This window comes from Euprymna scolopes, chromosome 18 (genome assembly GCF_053919585.1).
Source record: "Euprymna scolopes isolate OS-2025 chromosome 18, ASM5391958v1, whole genome shotgun sequence".
NCBI lineage: Eukaryota > Metazoa > Mollusca > Cephalopoda > Sepiida > Sepiolidae > Euprymna > Euprymna scolopes.
The window spans coordinates 44,315,253-44,335,765 of NC_136499.1; the positions used below are offsets into that span (position 1 = coordinate 44,315,253).

A 20,513-nucleotide genomic window follows, 5' to 3' on the forward strand; every position below is an offset into this window, starting at 1 on the left:
AATGACAAAAGTCTATATTCCAAATTTCAAGCTGGTGACCATCTTACTGTTTATTTCCTTAAGTACATTGACATGCACAATTTTTGATAGCATCTATTTTGTAGCGCAAAATCATTCCTGTAATTATGTCAAATCCCTTATCAATTTAAAAGAAAATAAAGGGATATGATAAGTGCTTTTTCTTCTGATGAGTTAAGGGTAAAATAAATTCAAGAATTGACATAATCTAATATATAAAGAGCTATATGTCTGTCTATCGGTCTCTCTCCATATTTTCAAACTCTATCTCCTCTGAAACTAAAAGTCGCAGAACAAGGCTAGAGGCCTCAAATGATTGGATTTTTTTACGGGCTGTTCTTTTATGGATCTTTAGCCGGTTAAAATTGTTTTAAGAGGTCAAAAATGGGTAAAAATTGAAAAAAATTGTTAAACATTTTGCATATTCATCTTAGCTTATTTTTAATTGGTTTATATGCATACCACGATGGTACAGTGGTAATGTCATCAGCTTTGAATGCTACAGTTTCGGTTTCGATTCTAGCTCATGGCACCTAAATATTTTTCTTTTACTTTTGAAACCACAACTTTATAATAATATATATGAAATCTGGACAAATTAAAATATATTTAAGTGTATTTTATGCCCGGGCAAAGCCAGGTGCCTCTCCGCTAGTAATTACATAAATGACTTTGCGCTATGAAACAGGTGCTGTCAAGAATGGTGCATGTTAACATACTTAAGAAAATAAATGGTAAGATGGTCAACATATTGAAATTTGGTATATAGACTATATATTATATATAGATTATGACAGTGTTATTCTAAAGTGACACCAGATAATACAAATTTAATTGTTTTTTCCAGATAGTTGACAAGCGCCTGATGGATGGTGCAGATGAATATTTACAACTAATGGACTTGTGCAATACGATGATGCATCATTTGTGCCATGGAACCAAATGAGATTGTAGTTATCAACACAAAAGACATTTAATAAAACGGAATTCTTGTTTTTTACTCCAAAAAAATCATGCAGGGATATTTTATTTTCTTTATTAAATCCTTCAGTTTTCTTTTTCTTCTTTTTTTTTTTTCTGTTATTGCTTAATTCTTTAAACTTGTATCCTAAACTTTTTGAAGGGAAATTATTTTGATGGCTATGTATGTGTGCAACTGTGTACTCTTCTTGCTTGCTTGTGCCTAATAATGGCTGTCTTCATCCGAAATCTTTGCTCCACAGATGGTTGGGTTGGCTTTCAACGGTGGAATTGCAATTAGTTTGCTATCTTGTGAGACCTTGCACAGGACCACCATGCATGGGCTTTTTTTTATATACATAGGAGTCACCACTTATCAAGGCCCAGAGGCCACTCGAGAATAAGGGTTAAAGAGTGTAAAGAGTCAATGGGGCGATATCATAGGAATTGTTAGTATTGTAAATTTGGTAAATTGGATTACTTAAAGGGAATGGCTCATTAAGAACTTGTTTACGTTCGACTTGAAGACAACCATATTGTAATCAGCTGGAAAGCAGGCAAATGGAAGAGAGTGCCACAGGTGTGCAGTTCTAAGAAAGAAACTTTGTTCATGGAATCTACGTTTAGGTTTATTCAACTAGACGAGTGTTTTTCGTGAAAGTTTGGCAAGGGGCAACCATAGATTGGAGCTCAGACAAGCATTTGCCATGAAAATAACAATGTAGCAGAGACAGGCTCGCAACGTCTCTTCTGTGAGAAAGAGGTTGCAGGGAAAAGAAAAGGCTACAGGACGACAGGATATGATCTTTCTAGCAGCTCCTGCCCAGACGTGGCAACAGTACTCCATCCTTGGACATACTTGGCTCTTATACAGGTAGAGAATTGCATCAGCAGTGATTGATCTACTGAAGCAGTAGAGTGATCCCACTATTTTTCCAGCGATCTTGCCAATAGATTTGATGTATGCGTTCCATTTCAGATCAGGAATAAAGGTCAAGCCCAGAATCTTGTCAAAACATTGGGCCTTCCCAAGGCGAGAGCCATTCATTTGAATTGATGCCAGAGGGAAATCAGTGTTGATGATGTAAAGATAGAAGCATGATTTTAAATGCGTTAAAAGTAACCAGCCACTCCTTTCCCCATTGTACCATGTGCTCAAGATCAGAGGAGAGAGCATCAGAGAGAACTTGGTCGTTTATGGCATTTGATATGCTGTCATAGATAGTAGTGTCGTCAGCATAAGTGTCTATGGAAGATCATTGATTTAGATTAGGAAGAGAGTTGGACCCCTGAGAGACTCCAGCATTAATACTATGAACTTCTGATTTCTGCCAATCAACCACTACTCTTATGAACATATCATAGAGAAATGATTTAATAACTGAAAAGACATTTCCAGCTATACCATAACTGGAGATATTGTGAAGTAGACCTTTATACCATACCCTATCAAAAGCCTTTGATATATCGAGCAATTGTCCTAGAAAGGAAGCATCTGTTGAGAGATTCGTTAATCCTATGAGATATAACCGGTAGCACATCTGCTGTAGATCTAACAGAACAGAAACCATATTGCATGTCACTAAGATTATTTTTTGCTGAGGTGGTTGACTACTTCTCTATTTAACACGGATTCCAGTAACTTATGACACACAGGAGACTTATTGGTCTGTACTGAGAGGGAGATGACCGATCACCTGAATTCTTAATCCCATGTTTCAGAATTGATGCAGGCTAGCTTAACGAGACCAAAGTGAACATTCCTGCAACAACAGACAGTACTATTTCCACTGTTGCAAAAGCTGTTGGTACTCCATTCCATAGAAGGAACATCTATTGCACACTATTTTTATCAGCTTGATAACTTATGTCTTAGGATAATACTGTCAAAGCATGGATATCTTGAATCCCATTATGGTTGGCTAGCCAAGGAAAACTTGGAAAACAATAATTAGACAAGATCGTACAGAATGAAATTTGGAGACACTTGACCTACGGATTTGTGAAGACTGGAGAGTAAACATCAGAAAATGCAGTAAAACCCCGAGATATTGCATTAATCCATTCCGGAGTTGGAATCATAAGTTAAAATCGGCGTATGACGAGGCCTAAGCAAAATTTTATACAATGCATATTAAAAATAGTAACAACATACAGTACAGTATATAATACACATGCATATAATCAAATAACATTATAAATAACACCGTAAGGCGGGGCAAATACCATAACCAGGGGCTGGAGAAAAAAAAAAAAAAAAACATATCTCGAGGGTTCTACTTTACCAGAAACCGACTGACTCTTGAATAAGGGAATAGTGACAGTAAATAAATAGGTGACTAGCCTGACTGACTGACAAGACCAACTTAAATCATTATGGCGACCAGATTAGTAACTGATAACTTTGTTATGCAGCAGATAGTATGTACCTCTTTCTCTCTAAATGATGTCATCAGATTTGTTCGCTTTGGGTCTTGTTTGATCACTGGGACTAGGCTGTTTCTTCAACAAGGATTCTGGTTGATGAGAGGATCTGGACAGGTTGCCATTCTTCCCATGTTGCTTTTGATAGTGTGCAATCCGTTAAACCCTGCTCTCTCAAGTCAACGTCACTGGAAAGTAGAGATCATTTCAAACCAAAAGAAGAAAAAAATAAGTTGATTACTGGGCTTATTGTCTAAAAAAAACGGTAATTATTCACTGAAAGTTACAAAACTCTGATCATTCATAAGTTTCTTACTCAAGATGCAAATGCCTGGAGACTGTCCGCTTCTATTCATAAAGTTGAGGTGGTCGACCCAAGGTCTGAGAGGTTTTCTTTTTATTTATTTTACTTCAGTAAGTTTTAAGAGATCAAGGGGCTCCTTCCTGGAGCTCTTTTAAGAATAGATACTGTTCCCTTTATGGCTGCTATTTTATAGTGTGGATTCAGTGGTTTGGAACCAAGTGAGACCTAAGTTACGGGTTTTTTCTTTTCTCTGAATGGAGTTGATTCCCCCGGCGGTCAGGCAGTGTGTCCGCGAGGCTATTTTTGCCTTTTATTATATTGAGAATTGGGTGGGCTTGATCCCACCTCCTGATCCACAGAATTTCATTTCACAATTCTCAGTAAGCTAATCTTGGCCTTTTTTTTTTTTTTTTTTTTTTTTTTTTTTTTTATTCTCCAGCCCTAAAAAAAATTTCCTTCTCTTCTTTTTCCTCAAGTCTGTATCTCTGACCACTACTCTCAACGGGAAGGTCCCATTGCCTTCACCCTGCATTAGGTCTCTACCTTTCACTATTACAGGTGGGATGTTCTCTTCTCCTCTTGCTTCATTTGCATAACCAGGGGTTTCCCAAATGCCATTTCATAAAAAAAGTAAAAAAAAAAAATAAATTGGTTATCTTTCGGGCATAACCAAACTACCAAACAACAATTAATGGGCACTTGAATTTGTAACCGCTATCTTGGTTTTCTCATCCAAAGAAACTCATAATATCTGGTCTGTTTTTCGGGTGCCCCACAAACAAATTCAACCACCCAGAGGAATAAGGTTAACTGTTTCTGAAATTTTTTTGCAAGATATCTTTATTATCCAAGACCTCAATTTTTTCAGCTAGTGTGTTTTTAATGGCTGTTGATGTCAACTAAATTACCAGATTGTTCTTTTATTAATTTATTATATCCACAAATAATTGTGTGTGTATTAAATCAATGCCATAACAATCTTTCTTAACAATGCTCTTTCTTTCCATGATAATCATCAACATCATCATTATTGTTAAATTTTCAACGACACTGTCACAGTAAAGATATTACATATTGTTTTCTCACTTGTCACCTTTTAAATGAGTGGAGTGATTGACGCATGGATACAACAGCGCATGTTCATATTACATGAATTTGATTCTAAAAAAATGTCTAAAACTTAAGGAGTTATAAGAAGAAACTGAAATTCAGGAGATTTTATTTAAATGTTTAATGACGATAGATAAAATTTAATGCAATTTGACTTTTTAGATTGGAGATTGTGCCTATAAAAATAACTGGAATTTAGAAGTGAAATTCGTTTGTTTTTTTTTGTTTTTTTACTTTTATTTAAAAACAAAAAAGAAACAAAAAAAAAACCCCAAAGAATATCTCTTATATTTTAAAAAAGTTTTAATCATTTGAATAATTATATTTATTGACATTACATTTCTTAGTAGTCCAAACAATACTTGATATTTTTAGGATTTGAAATAATCTGTTTGTTTTTATTTATAATTTGAATTTGTCACAGGTGTGTAATTAATGTTCTTTTTTATGAGTAAAATCACTGAGCTAACATTTTTTTTTTTTATTACTTAAACTCATATTACAAATGTTTTAACTTTTCTTTCAAGACAATAATTGTAACAATGACTATGTTTAAAATTATTTATTTCTAAAAAAAATAACTTCCGACCAGCAGTATATTTCCACATGGTTAACATTGAGTGAACACTGTTAATATATATATATATAACTACTTAATTTACTCACATAAAATTAATATACGAAAGTATAGATTTATGCGTAAACTTTAAATATTTACTTCAAAAGTGCTCAATACGTAGGTAGAGCTAGTTAGTAATTTATAAAATATATATGGCGATTAAGCTACACTGAATATTCCGCGTTTCATCCACTGAAGCCTGAAGAATCCTAGAGTGGATGAAACGCGGAATATTCAGTGTAGCTTAATCGCCATATACATTTTATAACTTACTATATATATATATATATTTGAAATTGGTATATTTAGGCAGCATTTTTTCATTCAAGCAAATATTAAATGCAACTGAGATACTCTGGTTTATGATTCTTTTTTTTAATTTTTCGTATAATCTTTTTTGATTTAATACTTGAATTTTTGATGTACCCATATTTTTCATTGACTTTTCATTGACTATATATTTTAATTCATTGTCGTTTACTGTATATTTTAGTTTTCACTTTTAATTCTCATTTTCGCTCCTTCAGACTTTTACTTCAACACCTGATGATGATTCGTGGACGAATCGAAAGCGCTCGTGACAGCAACAACTATGGAATATATTAATATTTTTGATTTTGATACAAAAAAGATTATACAGAAAATCGAAAAATTAAAAAAGAATCATAAAGTGTCTCTGTTGCATTTAATATTTGCTTATATATATATATATATATATATATATATATATATATATATATATATATATATATATAATCCCTCACCCCATATATATTACTAGTGTGCCTATACTATAAAAAAAAATGACTGCCTATTTTTCTACAATTTTATAATTAAATACACTCTTTCCCTTTTTTTTTTTTTTAACAAAGGAATCAGCACTTATCAAGACCCAGAGGCCACTCAAGGATAAGGGTTAAAGCGTGTACAGGGCAATATAGTAATCGTTAGAAGTATAAATTTGATAAATTGGATTACTTAAGGGAAACGGCTCATTAAGAACTTGTTTACATTGGACTTGAAGATGGCCATATTGTAGTCAGCTGGAAAGCAGGTAAATGGAAGAGAGTTCCACAGGTGTGCAGTTCTTAGAAAGAAGCTTTGTTCATGGAATCTACATTTAGGTTTAGGTTTTCAATTAGTATTCCAATATATATATATATATATATATATATATATAAAGAGTGGGGGAAATTATAGATAGTGTTTGCAGCCAATGTTATGTTTACTCTGCAAAAAATACTAATACTTCAATCAGCTGCTACATTCTTGAATATACACTGAATTACATCCTTGAACATTACACATAAATAGATAACTATTTGTTCATATATTAGCAGGGTAACCCAACGTTGCCCAGGATTAAATGATAACAAATTTTTCAGATTCCCATATTTTTTTGTCATAGAAATCGGTGAAATCGCCCATTTTTTTTTCCCCCCCCCAATCAAATCGAGGTGCACCAAGAGAAAGCTCACATACCTCTTGCATTGACTTAGTTCACAAGACATTGTAGTCTACATTGCACTGTAAAGAACCTACTGTTGATTTTATAAATTTTTTATACATAATGGCTTGAATTAAAAGTTTAAAATGCAAAAGTCAAGTATCATAGTGCAATTACGCTTTAAACAAACATTCATTTCGAATGTGCCCCTGTCATATCGAAGAACCTGCTGTCGATTTTATATGTCTAGCCTTTCGGCTTGTATGGTAATAAAACTTCTCAAATTCACTTGTGGTGTTAAGGTTTTAACTTTGATCAAAATTGTCAGTTCTTTCTTTAATCGGATTATTTCGATTATCAATACTTATTTTGATATAAAACCTATCTAAGAACACTGCCAGGCACAAAGTACATTTGTGTGAAATTTCATAAAAATCAGCCCAGCCGTTTTAGAGTCTATAGGAAACAAATTCACACACACAAAGTTCCTTTTATGTGATAGATATATTAATATATTGAAACAGACAAGGCTCATTATGAAATTATTTTACTAAAATAGATACAGAATTATCTCCCGGCTGCATTTATATATAGATATTGAAACGGACACATATATTGTATGCCCTAAAAAAATGCAAGCCTTTTTTTTTTTTTTTTTTTTTAAATTATGCGAAACAATATCAAAGTTTTATCAGCATAAACAAAGGAAACACTGATTTTTAGCTTCAACTCAACTTGCAGAAATTTATTAACGCTACTTAAATTCACTCGAGGTTTTGAAGTGTCTTCAATTTGAAGCAATTTTTTTTTTTTTTTTTTAAATGGAGAAAAAATTACAAAATTTCAAAGATTTCTATGTTTCCAACTTTGTTTTTTTTTGTTCATTTTATTTTTTTTTTTTCGTTCATTTATTTTATTTTTTTAAAAGTTTTTAGTCAAGCATAAAAAAATTAACTTCTTTTATTTTTAAAGGTATTTAATTTGAAGTCATTATGCCTCTCTTCCTTCATGTAATAAATTATTAATGGGGGAAAAAAAAGACATAATTATGATTTCTATGAATTCATATGACTTTAAAAATGCTAGTAAATTAAATTTTTATGTTAGTTTAGTATTATTCAATCTTGAACAAAAACTGAATAAATGAAAATTCAGATTGAAAACAAAAATCAATAAATAAGAAAAAAAAAACTTGGAACTTGTCTAAGTGAATCTCTATATATTTTTGGTGTATCAACCAATCAATCCATCCATAAATATTTTTTGAATATTGCTGGAATTCATCATGCATGGTTTTACTTAAACCTTCTGACTAGAGATGTATTCACCGCAAAATGCGCAACCTTGCATAATTATATTTTAAGAATAAAATATAGACCCTATTATGGTGTAAGAGAAGTAATTTTCTGTAGCAATTAGGGAAATGTTTAGCCAAAAGAAAATAAATAATTCAAAGCGTAATATCTGTTTTGATTTCGGTCAAGAAATTTTTTCGATAAAGGAAATTTTAATTTTTTGTTCCCACCTACCCACCTAGAGAGACTTTTTTTTTCTTAAGTGGGAGGCTGGATTTTCAGCACATTATTAACTGACCTTTTGTCTAATTTTACAGTTTATTTAATGTTCATTTTTGGTAAAAGTTTATGCTTCATTTTTTTTTTTTTTTTTTTTTTTTTTTTCTTTTTTAGATGAAGATTTGTTTTGGCTTTGCAGAACATTAAGTTTTGTAAAGACAAATGTTTAGTGCATTTCAGGTTAGGAAGCCAGTATCTTCAGCAAGTCTTATCTGGTAGCATCAGTCACACAGACAAGTAAATAGGGAGAGAAAATAATCTTGAATCTAAATACTGGTTGTATCACCTCTATTTTCAGAATAGCGATATGCTGTCAATTGCTTTGTAATCTGTCGGTGTTTGGTCTCTTGTAAATTAATTAAACATCCAGATTGTACCTGTCAGAGAATTAGTATTCCAATATATATATATATATATATATATATATAGTCAGGACTTTACGTTGCGAGTGAAACAGTTGCATTTGCAAGTGATTTTTCAAAGTGACGATTAGAAATAAATATCTTATCTTTTGGTGAATGTGCATTTTTTTTTTTTCTTTTTTACCAACAATCTTCCAAGTGAGTGAAAAATGTCTTTACAACCTTTATTTGTTTTTTAATAAAACGAGCAAAATCAAATTATTTAAACAATTCAAGTTTATTAAAACTATATATGCCCCCCTCCCTTTTTTTTTTTTTTCGTAACAAAGACTATTAAAAAACAAAAACAATTTGCATGTTTATACCTTCAAATTTACACCAGGTGCATATTTAGAATCTCACTGATTTTAAATAAATAAAAATACAGAAAAATCTTTATGATGTACAAACTCATCACAGATCAGAGATGTCATATTCCAAAAATCATATGGGTTTGGCTAGTAAATGAAAATACTTAGTCGTCAAAGATAAACTAAAGATAAATTTGTCCGTAGAACCTTGTATATATAAAATATATTTTATGGCAGTGTAAACATGCACACTACTGCATGTTTATGGAGGTGCATAGATGCATGCTACAAATGGCAAGCCTGCAATGGGGAAAATATTTAGTTTAGAAAAAAAAACAAATTAAAAAAAAAAAATGCTTTCATGAAAAAAGAAAGTTCATGCTGTACTGAGAAAACAGACTGTGATACCATGTGCCGACTTCTTGACAACTGCCACCCCAACATTGTGTTTGCCGTAGTTTTTTTTCTTCTTGTTCTGACTGTTATGATCTTTCACATTGACGATTGTCGAGGGTGTGCAAAGTGGCTAGCAAGTATAAAAATAAAACAAAACACAGACTCCAACACATTCTATAGATATCAATGGTACTCTGTGTGTGATATAACTACAGAAAGCAATCCTTTAAATGACAACATTTGCATCCTGATAAACCACCCCCTTAAGTAAGACATTTTATCAAATCTCCATTACTAACGATTACTATGATATTATCCCATTGATTACTGTACACGCAATAACCCTTATCCCCAAGTGGCTTCCGGGTACAATAAGTGTTAACTACCATGTTTTTAAAAGAAAAAAAAAGCCAATCATCTCAAGGCCATCTCGATCTGCTCCCGACTTACCAACTGTCCTCAACAGTTTCTAACTCAAGACTGTACATTCGGCCTAACGTTCACAGGGAACATGAGCTGGAACAGATACATTGAGAGCATTGCTAAGGCTGCTGCGAAGAAGGTGGGCTCTTTCTACCGTGCTAGAAAGAAAATATCCTGTACCTCTATAAGGCCACCATTCGCCCATGTATGGAGTACTGTTGTCACATTTGGACTAGTGCATGTTTTCAACCTCATAGGTCCTGAACTGTCATTCTTGGCTACAGCCTCTGTCCTATCAACGAAATGTTGCATCCCTCTGCTTGTTCTACAAGTATTTTAATGAATGCTCTGAAGAACTACAAGCACTTGCACCCCCTCGACATAAATACCCCCGACAAACATCTAAATCTCACCTCTACACAGTAGAGATCTCTAGGTGTAAGAAAGCCTTCTACTCCAATAGTTTCTTCCCCAGAACTGCTAGACTTTGGAACTCCCTTCTGAGATTCTGCTTTCCCAACTGTACTGACATGCAGAAGTTCAAGTGTAATGTGAACAGACATCTTGTTGCTCATCTCCCTTCATAGGGCCCCTGCAACTTATGTCTCTGATAGTAGCCCCCTACTTCAAAATACAGTGTCTTGTTTGGAGTGAAAATTGAATATAAAAATTAAAAAAAAAAAAAAAAAAAAACTTACCCCCACTCCTAAACTGTCCATAAACTAACCGCTACACCTTGATTAAAAATCCTATTTCTGATCAATTTTGTGTGCCTCAGTGAACTATCTCCTCTTCATTGTCTTTCTGCAAACTTACTATACTTTTTGCTCTACTAATCAGCTATTTCCTCCTTTTGTTATAGTTTTTTTTTTTTTTTTTTTTTTTTTTTTTTAAATCATTTTCTAACAATTTGGTAATAGGATTACAAGACCATCTAAAATTCTAGTTAATTTTTATGTCCACAGATTAAACAGCTAATAATTCAAGTGATCTACGCACATGTAGCTTTTATAAATGGGAGGAATTCTGCAGCAGCTCTCATGCACCAAATGTAAAACACCTTATATCACGACAGGACAAAGGTGAACTATGAGACAGTTACCATAATGAAAAACACACAAAAAAAAAACCTTTTCTTTTTACCTCTGTGTGCCCATTCATCAGGCAAAATTTCTGCAGAGCTTTTTTGCCATGGGACTGCTTCCTTGCAGACTACAACATGGTTGTCTTCAAATCCCATGTCAACGACAGATTCCTGTCATATATTGTCCCAACAAGTAATCAAACAAGTCATTCCAGAAATCATTCTCAATTCTCTCCAATACTCTTCCTCTCTCACCTGACAATCATTCCATCTCATTAATCATTCTTGAGTGGCTTTTCAGCTTTGATAATCAGTGACATTAGTGTAAAAGAAAACATGACATTAGTAAAATGTATAAAAACTAGTGTTGGAACGATTAATTGGAAATCGAAAAAATTGAAACTTTTAGTGGTATCAGAATTAGTATTGGAGTCAGAAAAATGTGTGTATTTTCCAATGCTTAAAAAAAAAAAATGATTATTTTGTTTTTATTTCTTTGTTTTTGTTTAAAACTTAATTTAACACAGCTCATATCAAAGATGAAATAGATATTGATTTTAAACTACAAGTAAAACGAAAATCTACAGGTCATACCCATAAGTACATTTTTACATTTGCGAAAATACATGAACATATTATGTAGGCTTCACTGTAATCTGACTAATCCCTAAAACAACTTTATATTTAGAAATTTATAAAGAATTGGTAATTGTATCCGAATCAGAAATTTAGAACAAAATTGGGGAAAAATATTGGAACAGTCCCATCTATAATATAAATCTCACCTGTCTGTTTAAATGTATGTATGTTTGTATGTCTGCCTAAAACTTTCGACTGAGGCAACGGATTTTCACATCATTTTGAAGCTGGACCCTTCGGACAACAAATATCAAAATATTGGCCAAAAACATTCATTCCTTTACCCTCAACTGGGCACTTTTCTATGAGGAGGGGGGCGCTTTTTTTCGCCCATATTTTCGAAAGCCATCCTCTCTTTTTGATTGACTAGCCTTAATTTAAGCCTTCGCCACTTCCGGTTTGGTGATGGCCACAACAACGAAGATGTCACATTTTTTTTTTCACATTCTTTTCCTCCTTCACTATAGGTTCGAGCCTGCCTGCCTACTACCACTTTTTTTTTTTTTTTTTTTTTTGCTCAAGCTAGTCACTAATAAAAACCAAAACAAAAAGAACAAAAAACAAAAAAAAACTCTTAACTAATAAAATATTGATTAATTACAAACATGTTTATTCCAAATTGTGTTCATTGTAAAAAAAAAAAAAAAAAACTAGTTTTACTTTACAATCATGAAAAAAAAAGCCATATTTTCTTAAATAGTCCATTTTTTTTTTTTTTTTTTTGTGGCTACATGAAGTCAAAAACTTTGCATTTAAAATTTTTATTAAAAATATAATAGTATTATGGATATCAGTTCTATTTGCTTCATATGTTCATAAAATTTGGATGCCTAGGATAATTGAATATTTTTCATTTAATCAAATGAACTACAAAATCTAATATTTTTACCTGATAAGAAAATTAAAAGATTGGTTGAATGGCAATTGCCAAAATGGATTGGTAGGTCTTTGTTCAGTCTTGAATTAAAAAATTTTTTTTTTCTGTGGGTTTGTTAAAAGAAAGTGAACTCAACAAAAATCAGTGAATAAGGAGTGAAAAGTGACAAAATTTAAACCAATCTCAACTTATTGCATTGAGTTTGCAAAAACAAAACTGAGCATTTGATTTCATCTTTTTAGGAGTGAAACCAAATGTTCGATTGTGACCCAAGATTCTGCTGAGTGACAGATGACATTATTAAGTATAACTGATATGATGGTTTGAGGCTTATATATATAGTTAAAACAGAATGAAGATATATAGTTACATATTTATTTTCAAAATTCCTTAATATTCAACCAAAAATTAAAACAAAAAACAAATGAATTCGTATGAAACCTTTAAATCTTGGATTTTTCAACGAAATATATGCTCATCAGAAGGAAAAACTAATTTTAATTGTTTTAAAAATTTAAAATAAACCAACTGTTTTTTAAACCACATTCAGATGCAAATATTTTTATAAAAAAAAAACATCATTTGATTTTATACTTGAAATATAATACTGCACTTTGGGATAATTGCGCTAACTAGCTAAAAGTGCTCTTTTGGCAATCACACGTATAAAGAGCACTTTTTTTAGTTGGCGCAATTACCCCAAAGTACAGTACATATAATTATTGTTTTTTATATAAATAAATGTGTGTGTTATCAAAATACATAAGAATTATAAGATGGAAAAAAAAATGGACTATTAAAAGAATAAGGTATTTTATCCATCGTATTTTAATTGTAAAGTAATAACAAATGATCCGTATAAAATTAGAAAGAGAAAGATTAATTTTTTGCCATCACCAATTTCTTCACTTTCAAGTTGAAAGCCTTTATGAAAGTTCGAGATCTCTGGCCAGTAACCCCGCTGTTACACTGTGCATTTCATGTTGGTGTTCCCGGTAATTCTGAACAGCTTGGTCTCGTGTTCTGTCCCAAGCATAAAGATCTCTGATTGAGGGGGAAAAAAAAAAGTAATAATTTTTAATTTTCTGTGAACCATATAAACTAAAACAGCAATCAGGAATTTGTATTTGTTTTTTTTTTCAATAAACTAACAGATGTTCTCGGCACTGTCCAGTATTAAACATAATTTAAATTCCTTAAAAAAAAAAAAATAAGTAAAAAAAAAAAATGAAGTAAAAAGAAAACAGAAAGAAACAGACATGTGCATGCGAGTATTATGTTTTTCTAAACCATTCACTTCTTGTAAGTAAAAAAAAAAATACTCAAGTTGAGATTCAAACCAAAACCAAAACCTAAAGACTGAGTTAAGTACAGTAGCCATTAGGCCAGCTTGATACGATCTTTAAAAAGTGTTTTCAAACCTACTTATTCTTAACATAAGGAAACTGCCGTGAACGATTTGAGCATATGCAGTTGTGAAACAATTGACAAACATAAAAATCCGATGACCCCCCCCCTCAGTACAAATTTTTCAATTTTGACCCCTTAGCAGTCCTTTTTACCAGACCAAAACTGATTAAAATGTTTTCCACATGTGTGAATACCCTATATACCAAATTTCAAGTCTGTAGATCAAAGATTTTTTGGAGTATATAGGTTGAGAGTTGTTCTCACTTTTATAGATATTTCTAGCAGGCTGCCCAGTGTTGCTCGGTCATAAAATATGCATAAATTTTATATTTTAATTAATGCAGAATTCTTATTTATTATAAATAGAAATATCGTAGGTATTAAACGTAATGTTAAAGTTCTTAAAAAAAAAAAATGAAGTAAAGAAAACGAAATAAACAGAGACGTGCATGTGAGTACTATGTCTTTTTTTTTTTACTTTTGTGAGTAAAAAAAATACTCGAGCTGAGATCGAAACGAAAACGTAAAGACAATGTGTCAAGTACGATAACCATTAGACCAACTTGACATGATCTTTAAAAAGTGTTTTCAAATCAACTTAACATGCTTTACAACCTCGCATGTGCAGTCATAAAACAGTTGACAAACATAAAAATTTGATCACTTTCACATACCAATTATTCAATTTTAACCCCTTCGTAGCCCTTTTTCCTGATGAGAACTGATTAAATAGTTTTGCACATGTCTGAATACCCTCTATACTAAATTTCGATCTTTTAGATCAAAAATTTGTTGAGTATATAGGTTAAGTTGTCCTCTCTCTCTCTCTCACACACACACACACACACACATTCTCACTTTTATAGATATATAGAAGATTATATCTTAAAAATTATTACTCACTTTTCAATGCAGCATTAAATCAGCTCACTTAGTATTGCGAATGAGTCAAGAGACTGGGGGTTCGATCCTCGGTTAAGCCATACCAAAGACTAAAAAAAAATGATACTCTATGTCCCTTGCTAAACACTGAGGATCATGGGTAAGTAGAGTACTCTTAGGCAATGAGTGATATTCTCTCCTACACCCTGGTGTAGTAATTAATGAAAAGGGAGCCTTCAGATCATCCTCGACTATAACTGAACACATTTCGTTTTTTTCTTTTAAATTTTTGAAGAAAATGTGTCATGCTAGTAAACACATTTCAGTCATTTTAAAAATCTATTAATAATGGAGAGTTGGTTTCTGTCTGTCTGAAACCATTTCAAACTATATATTATTCTATATTTAAATATATGAAGTATCAAATTACCAACATTATTCTATGGTTTTCTATAAATATTTTAGTAATATATCTAGATAAATAGAGAGTGAACATTGATGAACCATACTTTTCTTTTTACTCATTTTTGACAGAGAATATACACTAGTACAACAACGACAAAATGGTCAATATCAACATATATATATATATATATATATATATATATATATATATATATATAGTCCCACATCTGACACACTTGTTGGTCAAAAATAATTAAATAAAGAAAATATATTTTTTTTAAATGTACGTAAAATGCCATTTTATTTTACAGTCAAATATTAAATTGGCCAAATGTTTCCAATCATTGCTAAACACACGATTGTAGATATTCACAAAAGTTTTCAATAACTCGATGAATCATTTCGAGTCAAATAGCAGCAATTTCAGAACGAATAGTTCGTTTTAATTCTTTGAAAGCTCGAGAGTGGTGGTTGAATACTTTTGACTTCAAATATCCCCACAAGAAAAATATCGCAGGGGTTTAGATCAGTTGATCTTGCGGGCCAACCAATATCACCACGGAAAGAAATCAAATGATTCGGAAACATTTTCTTAATACTGGATTAAATACAGATATAAATGAATTTTTACCTGATTAAAATAAAATGGCATCCGATGTACATTTAAAAATTAAAAAAATATTTTCTTTATTTAATCGTTATTTAATTTTATTTTAACCTACAAATGTGTCAGATCATTTTGGGATACCCTATATATATATATATATATATATATATATAAAATGAGACTTAAAAATAAATAAATAAATAAAAATAATAGCTTCCTACAAACCTGTAGACTGGTCGAACAAACTTCATTCGTCCCTGAGAATTTATGAACTCAAACGCATGAGGAATCGCATCTACCCATTCAGCACGTAAACAAAGACGCAACCACCTGAAAATATAATAGATTTTTATATATTAAAGAAAGGGTTAGCCACCAGCATGCCAGATCAGTTAATGAATATCAGACTTTTATAGTTACTAATGACCCAAAATAACCAATGTTTTTTTCTCGTAGCATGGACCCTCATATAAAGGAAGATAAAAATGCGTGGTTTTCATCTTTGGATGAACCATGATGTACGCTAACAATTAAAATGTATAAGTAGATAAATGAATGCTTGAAATGAAAGATATAAAATATACTTAAGGGACACAACACACACACGCACACATATATACATAATTTAGTAAGTTTGAAATGTAATTATTCTTTTGTTTATAGAAGGTTTGAAGTGAGAAGACTGAATTGATTTATATATTTTATTCTGAGAACAAAATGTTTACAAAAAATTAGGCACAAGGCCAATCAAAAATGGGAAAGGGAGGACTATGGTCATCCTTGTCATTTGTCATTGTACCTTTGTTGACTAAGCTAATCCTAGCTAAGTCACCATTTATTTATCTATATATATATTAGCAGGCCACTCAGTGTTGCACGGTCATAAAATATACATAAATATTATATTTTAATTCGTACAGAAATTGAGACAAGCATGTGAGTATTCTGTTTTTTTTTTCTGAATAGTTCACTTCTTGTAAGAAAAAAAAATACTCAAGCTGAGATCATAGCCAAAACCTAAAGATAGTGAATCAAGTACGATAACCATTAGGCCAGCTTGATACAATCTTTAAAAAGTGTTTCCAAACCTACTTATTCTTACCATAAGGAAGCTATCATGTGAACGATTTACATATGTGCATTCGTAAAACAGTTGACAAACAGATAAAAATCTGATGACCCCCCCCCCCCAAGTACCAATTTTTCAATTTTTATCCCTTAGCAGTCCTTTTTTCCAGATGAAAACTGATTAAAACATTTTCCACATCTGAATACCCTATATACAAATTTCAAGTCCATAGATCAAAAATTCATTGAGTGTATAGGTTGAGAAGTGTCCTGACACATACACATTCTCACTTTTACTGGATTCTTTATTGATGCATTGATTAACTCTTTTATTAACTCCTTTGGACTCTGACCAATTAAGCAATAACTAACCAAAAAAGATAATAGGTGATGAGCACAATTATTTGATAATGTATTATTAAAAGGCTGAAATATTGTCCATGTTCCTAGAGCTGATGGATCAGCCATACGAGGTTGGAAGGGTTAAGAACATGGCTTAATCAGATCTGGCAATTTATCAGAAGCCTTGTCTTTGGCAAGAAAAAGACTTTATAAGTGACTTTGAGATGGTCGCAAGCAAGAAAAGGGAGGAGCCGGTGCTAAAGTGGTTAGAAAAGTTGGGAATAGACGGAATAAGTTCAGGGGATTTCTGTCATTATTAACCAGCAGAGTGTTTCCAGTGTTGACCAAGTATGTCTATCAGGTATAGGTATATTCAATATGATGATGTACGGTAGAAAAAATTAGGCCAGTTAGATTTGAGGACATAAAAAGAGGCTAAGATCTGATGGCCTCTGAAAGAAGATGGTAGTATACAAAAATGTATGCAGGACAAGAGACTTTGTTGGTATGGTCACATTAAAAGAACAGGTTAGTAGATCTAAATCAGTTAAGGTAGCAGTATCAGATTGCAGCAGAAGAAGAGCAAGGAAAACATGGGAGGAATTGATAAAGATGGATTTGAGAGAAAGTAAATTTCATCCAATGCATGCCAGTATGTAACACAGATGGTAAACCAAATATGATTTTTTTTTTTTACATGGGAGTCACCACTTATCAAGGCTTGAAACCTACTCGAGGATAAAGGTTAATGAGTGTATGGTAGTCAGCTTCGATAGTTGAGCCACGTCATCAGGATGCCCTCAAACAGACCACCTTGAAGAGTTCTCTTCGGTCAGCTCACTCACGGCCGATGAAATGTCGGCTACACAAGGAAACGGCTACATAGACTGCATCAAGTGCTGCAATATCCTTTTCAGTCTTTTGGAGACTTTGGCAGCAGACAGAGACACTTGGAACTCCACATGTGATAGCAGCATGGCCTTCTTCAGCAACAAGCATGAGTGAGCAGCTACGAAGCGTCGCACACTTAAAGACCGACAAGGGGCTGCCACTGATCATCAAAACCCAAATATTGTCTTCCTGTGCAAAGAAGTGCAGATTACGCATCGGGCTTCAGTTATCAATGGAGTCACAGAGTCAATAAAAAAAAATAATGAAGACAACGTCATCCACATGGATGGACTACCAGAAAAACTAAAAAATAAAATAAAATTTGGGAGAGAAATTGGTGAAGATTATCCTATTTCGGCATTCCACAACTTACCTAAATCGAATTTCAGAATTCTTCACAGAAAACATGTTGTATATTCTTTCCATATTAGAGATCTTGTTGGTGCTAAATGGTTCCTGAATTAAAAAAAAGAAGAGAGAAAAGAAAAAGAGTTAAAATTTAATGTAATCAATCTTCTGCATGACCGGCGCTGTGACTTGTCTTTATGGCTAGTGATGAGGAATATTTGATCTCAATGCACTGTTCAGTTGTTCGCTCTCTATCTTCTGACTGACTGCACATATCTTTGCTGTCTTATATCTTATACTGACATCAACTTGCATTCCTTGATTGGAATTCTTATTGTTCCTTTGGAATGACCTGACTTTGATTGACATTCCATTTCAGGTTAGAATATATGCCATCTCATTGTTTCAGGATGCCAACTCTTTGATCAGAATGTAGAGGTTGACGTCATCGCTCAGCAATTGGATATAACATCTGGCTTTGCCCGGATCCTGAATTTGAGTGTATGCAATACATGCAATATTTTCCTGGCGTTATATTACACATAGAAAAGAATATAGTTATACATAAATGAGTAATATACCTAAGAAAAGACAGTGGATACATCAACCAAAACTTAGTCGAAATAAAAATACTGACATTGGTCTGTGTACGTTCATTGCGGTGAATATTTGCTTGTTGTCTTTGCATTCTGTACTTAATTCTGACACTGATCTTCATGTCATTCATATGGTCTATGTCACTGTAACAGAAAGACCCCCCCACCCTCGCCGAGTCCTGTATAAAACGAGTAACAAAGTTTTATTTCTTAAGTCCACAATGATACTTCTTTTTACTTTTTTTCTACTGAATAATGTTGATGCTACCCGACCAGACTGTCTAAAAATATCCGCTTCCTGACCTAAAATGCGCCAACCATTGATGTCATTGTTTTTTTGGGTTTTTCCTTTCCTTTTGCAAAACTCTGCAAAGCCAAAAAACAAACAAAAAATTTCCTCTACAAAACAATTAAACCAAACACTATGGAATAAATATCTGAAGATATAAAACAACTTGAAGCATAAAAACTTTTTTCTAAATTCCTGGATTCAGCATTAAATTACCCAAAAAGGGTTGATATGCCAGAAAACAACAAACCCTCGGGCTGCAAATCAAAACTCTTAGCGTAACCAAATCAAAACAAGTCCACTTAAATATAAATGCCCATCTATCTGTGTGACACACAGAAAACCAAGTGACTTCTCTTCCGACATGTTGTTATATATATTTATATACACACACTTGTGAAAAGGAGAATTTGCTTTATTAATGAGCATAAAAATCTACTAACTGGGGGATACAACCATCTGAGATGATCGTAACTTTTGGAAAGTCTCAAGTGTGTCATGATCACACAGGGAACCTCATATCTGAAGGAGCATTACTTTTTCAAGAACTTTAAATAGTTTCATTTCTCAATATAAACCCACATTTAAAGATGCAATAACTTTGTTAAGAAATAACATTTCAGATGATCAAACCCAAAGCCAGACATAATTCCCATTTTTAAGGTGGTTTATCTTCTATTTCTCCCACAGCAAGCCTATTGTCTGAATGCCCTGCACCTATGCAACCCACTAAACATGCATCATCGCTCATGTTTACATGTTGGCAAAAATCCAAAAAAGAAAAAATATACAGGGTGATCCGAAAGTAACTCCCTATTCTAAAATAACTATAATTTATTCAAATGCTGTAATATGTTTCTCAATTTTTGTGTGTATGTTACTTAATGTGTGGTAATTAAATCTATGCTTTTGTTTTCTTTTCAGATCTGTTATATGAATTTGACTTTTTAATCTTGAAGGGAGAATATGTGAAGTTATTAGTTCCATCCTGTAAGAGTTTCTTGTGAAATCAATTGATGTGGATCATGGACTACCAACTGGTAAAGCTGGTGACGAATGGTGGTTCCCATCTTCAATTTTCCAAATAG

General features: G+C 32.6%; 2 protein-coding genes across 3 annotated transcripts in view; one reads left to right on the forward strand and one right to left on the reverse strand.

Moving 5' to 3' along the window:
• The window catches only part of LOC145297598 (replication factor C subunit 4-like), a 56,380-nt gene extending 55,301 nt beyond the window's left edge, over nucleotides 1–1,079 (forward strand). For both annotated transcript variants that reach the window (XM_080143655.1, XM_080143656.1), the window contains exon 11: nucleotides 866–1,079. In XM_080143655.1, coding sequence (XP_079999781.1) covers nucleotides 866–964 — 99 coding nt within the window. In that variant the 3' untranslated portion in view covers nucleotides 965–1,079. The remainder of the gene's footprint in view (nucleotides 1–865) is intronic.
• A 12,075-nt stretch (nucleotides 1,080–13,154) lies between these two features.
• LOC145297606 (leukotriene A-4 hydrolase-like) overlaps nucleotides 13,155–20,513 on the reverse strand; it is a 198,652-nt gene continuing 191,293 nt past the window's right edge. Inside the window, exons 14-16 of the mRNA XM_080143665.1 lie at nucleotides 18,566–18,648; nucleotides 16,117–16,221; nucleotides 13,155–13,631 (exon numbers count right to left, since the gene is read on the reverse strand). Coding sequence (XP_079999791.1) covers nucleotides 13,514–13,631; nucleotides 16,117–16,221; nucleotides 18,566–18,648 — 306 coding nt within the window. The 3' untranslated portion in view covers nucleotides 13,155–13,513. The remainder of the gene's footprint in view (nucleotides 13,632–16,116; nucleotides 16,222–18,565; nucleotides 18,649–20,513) is intronic.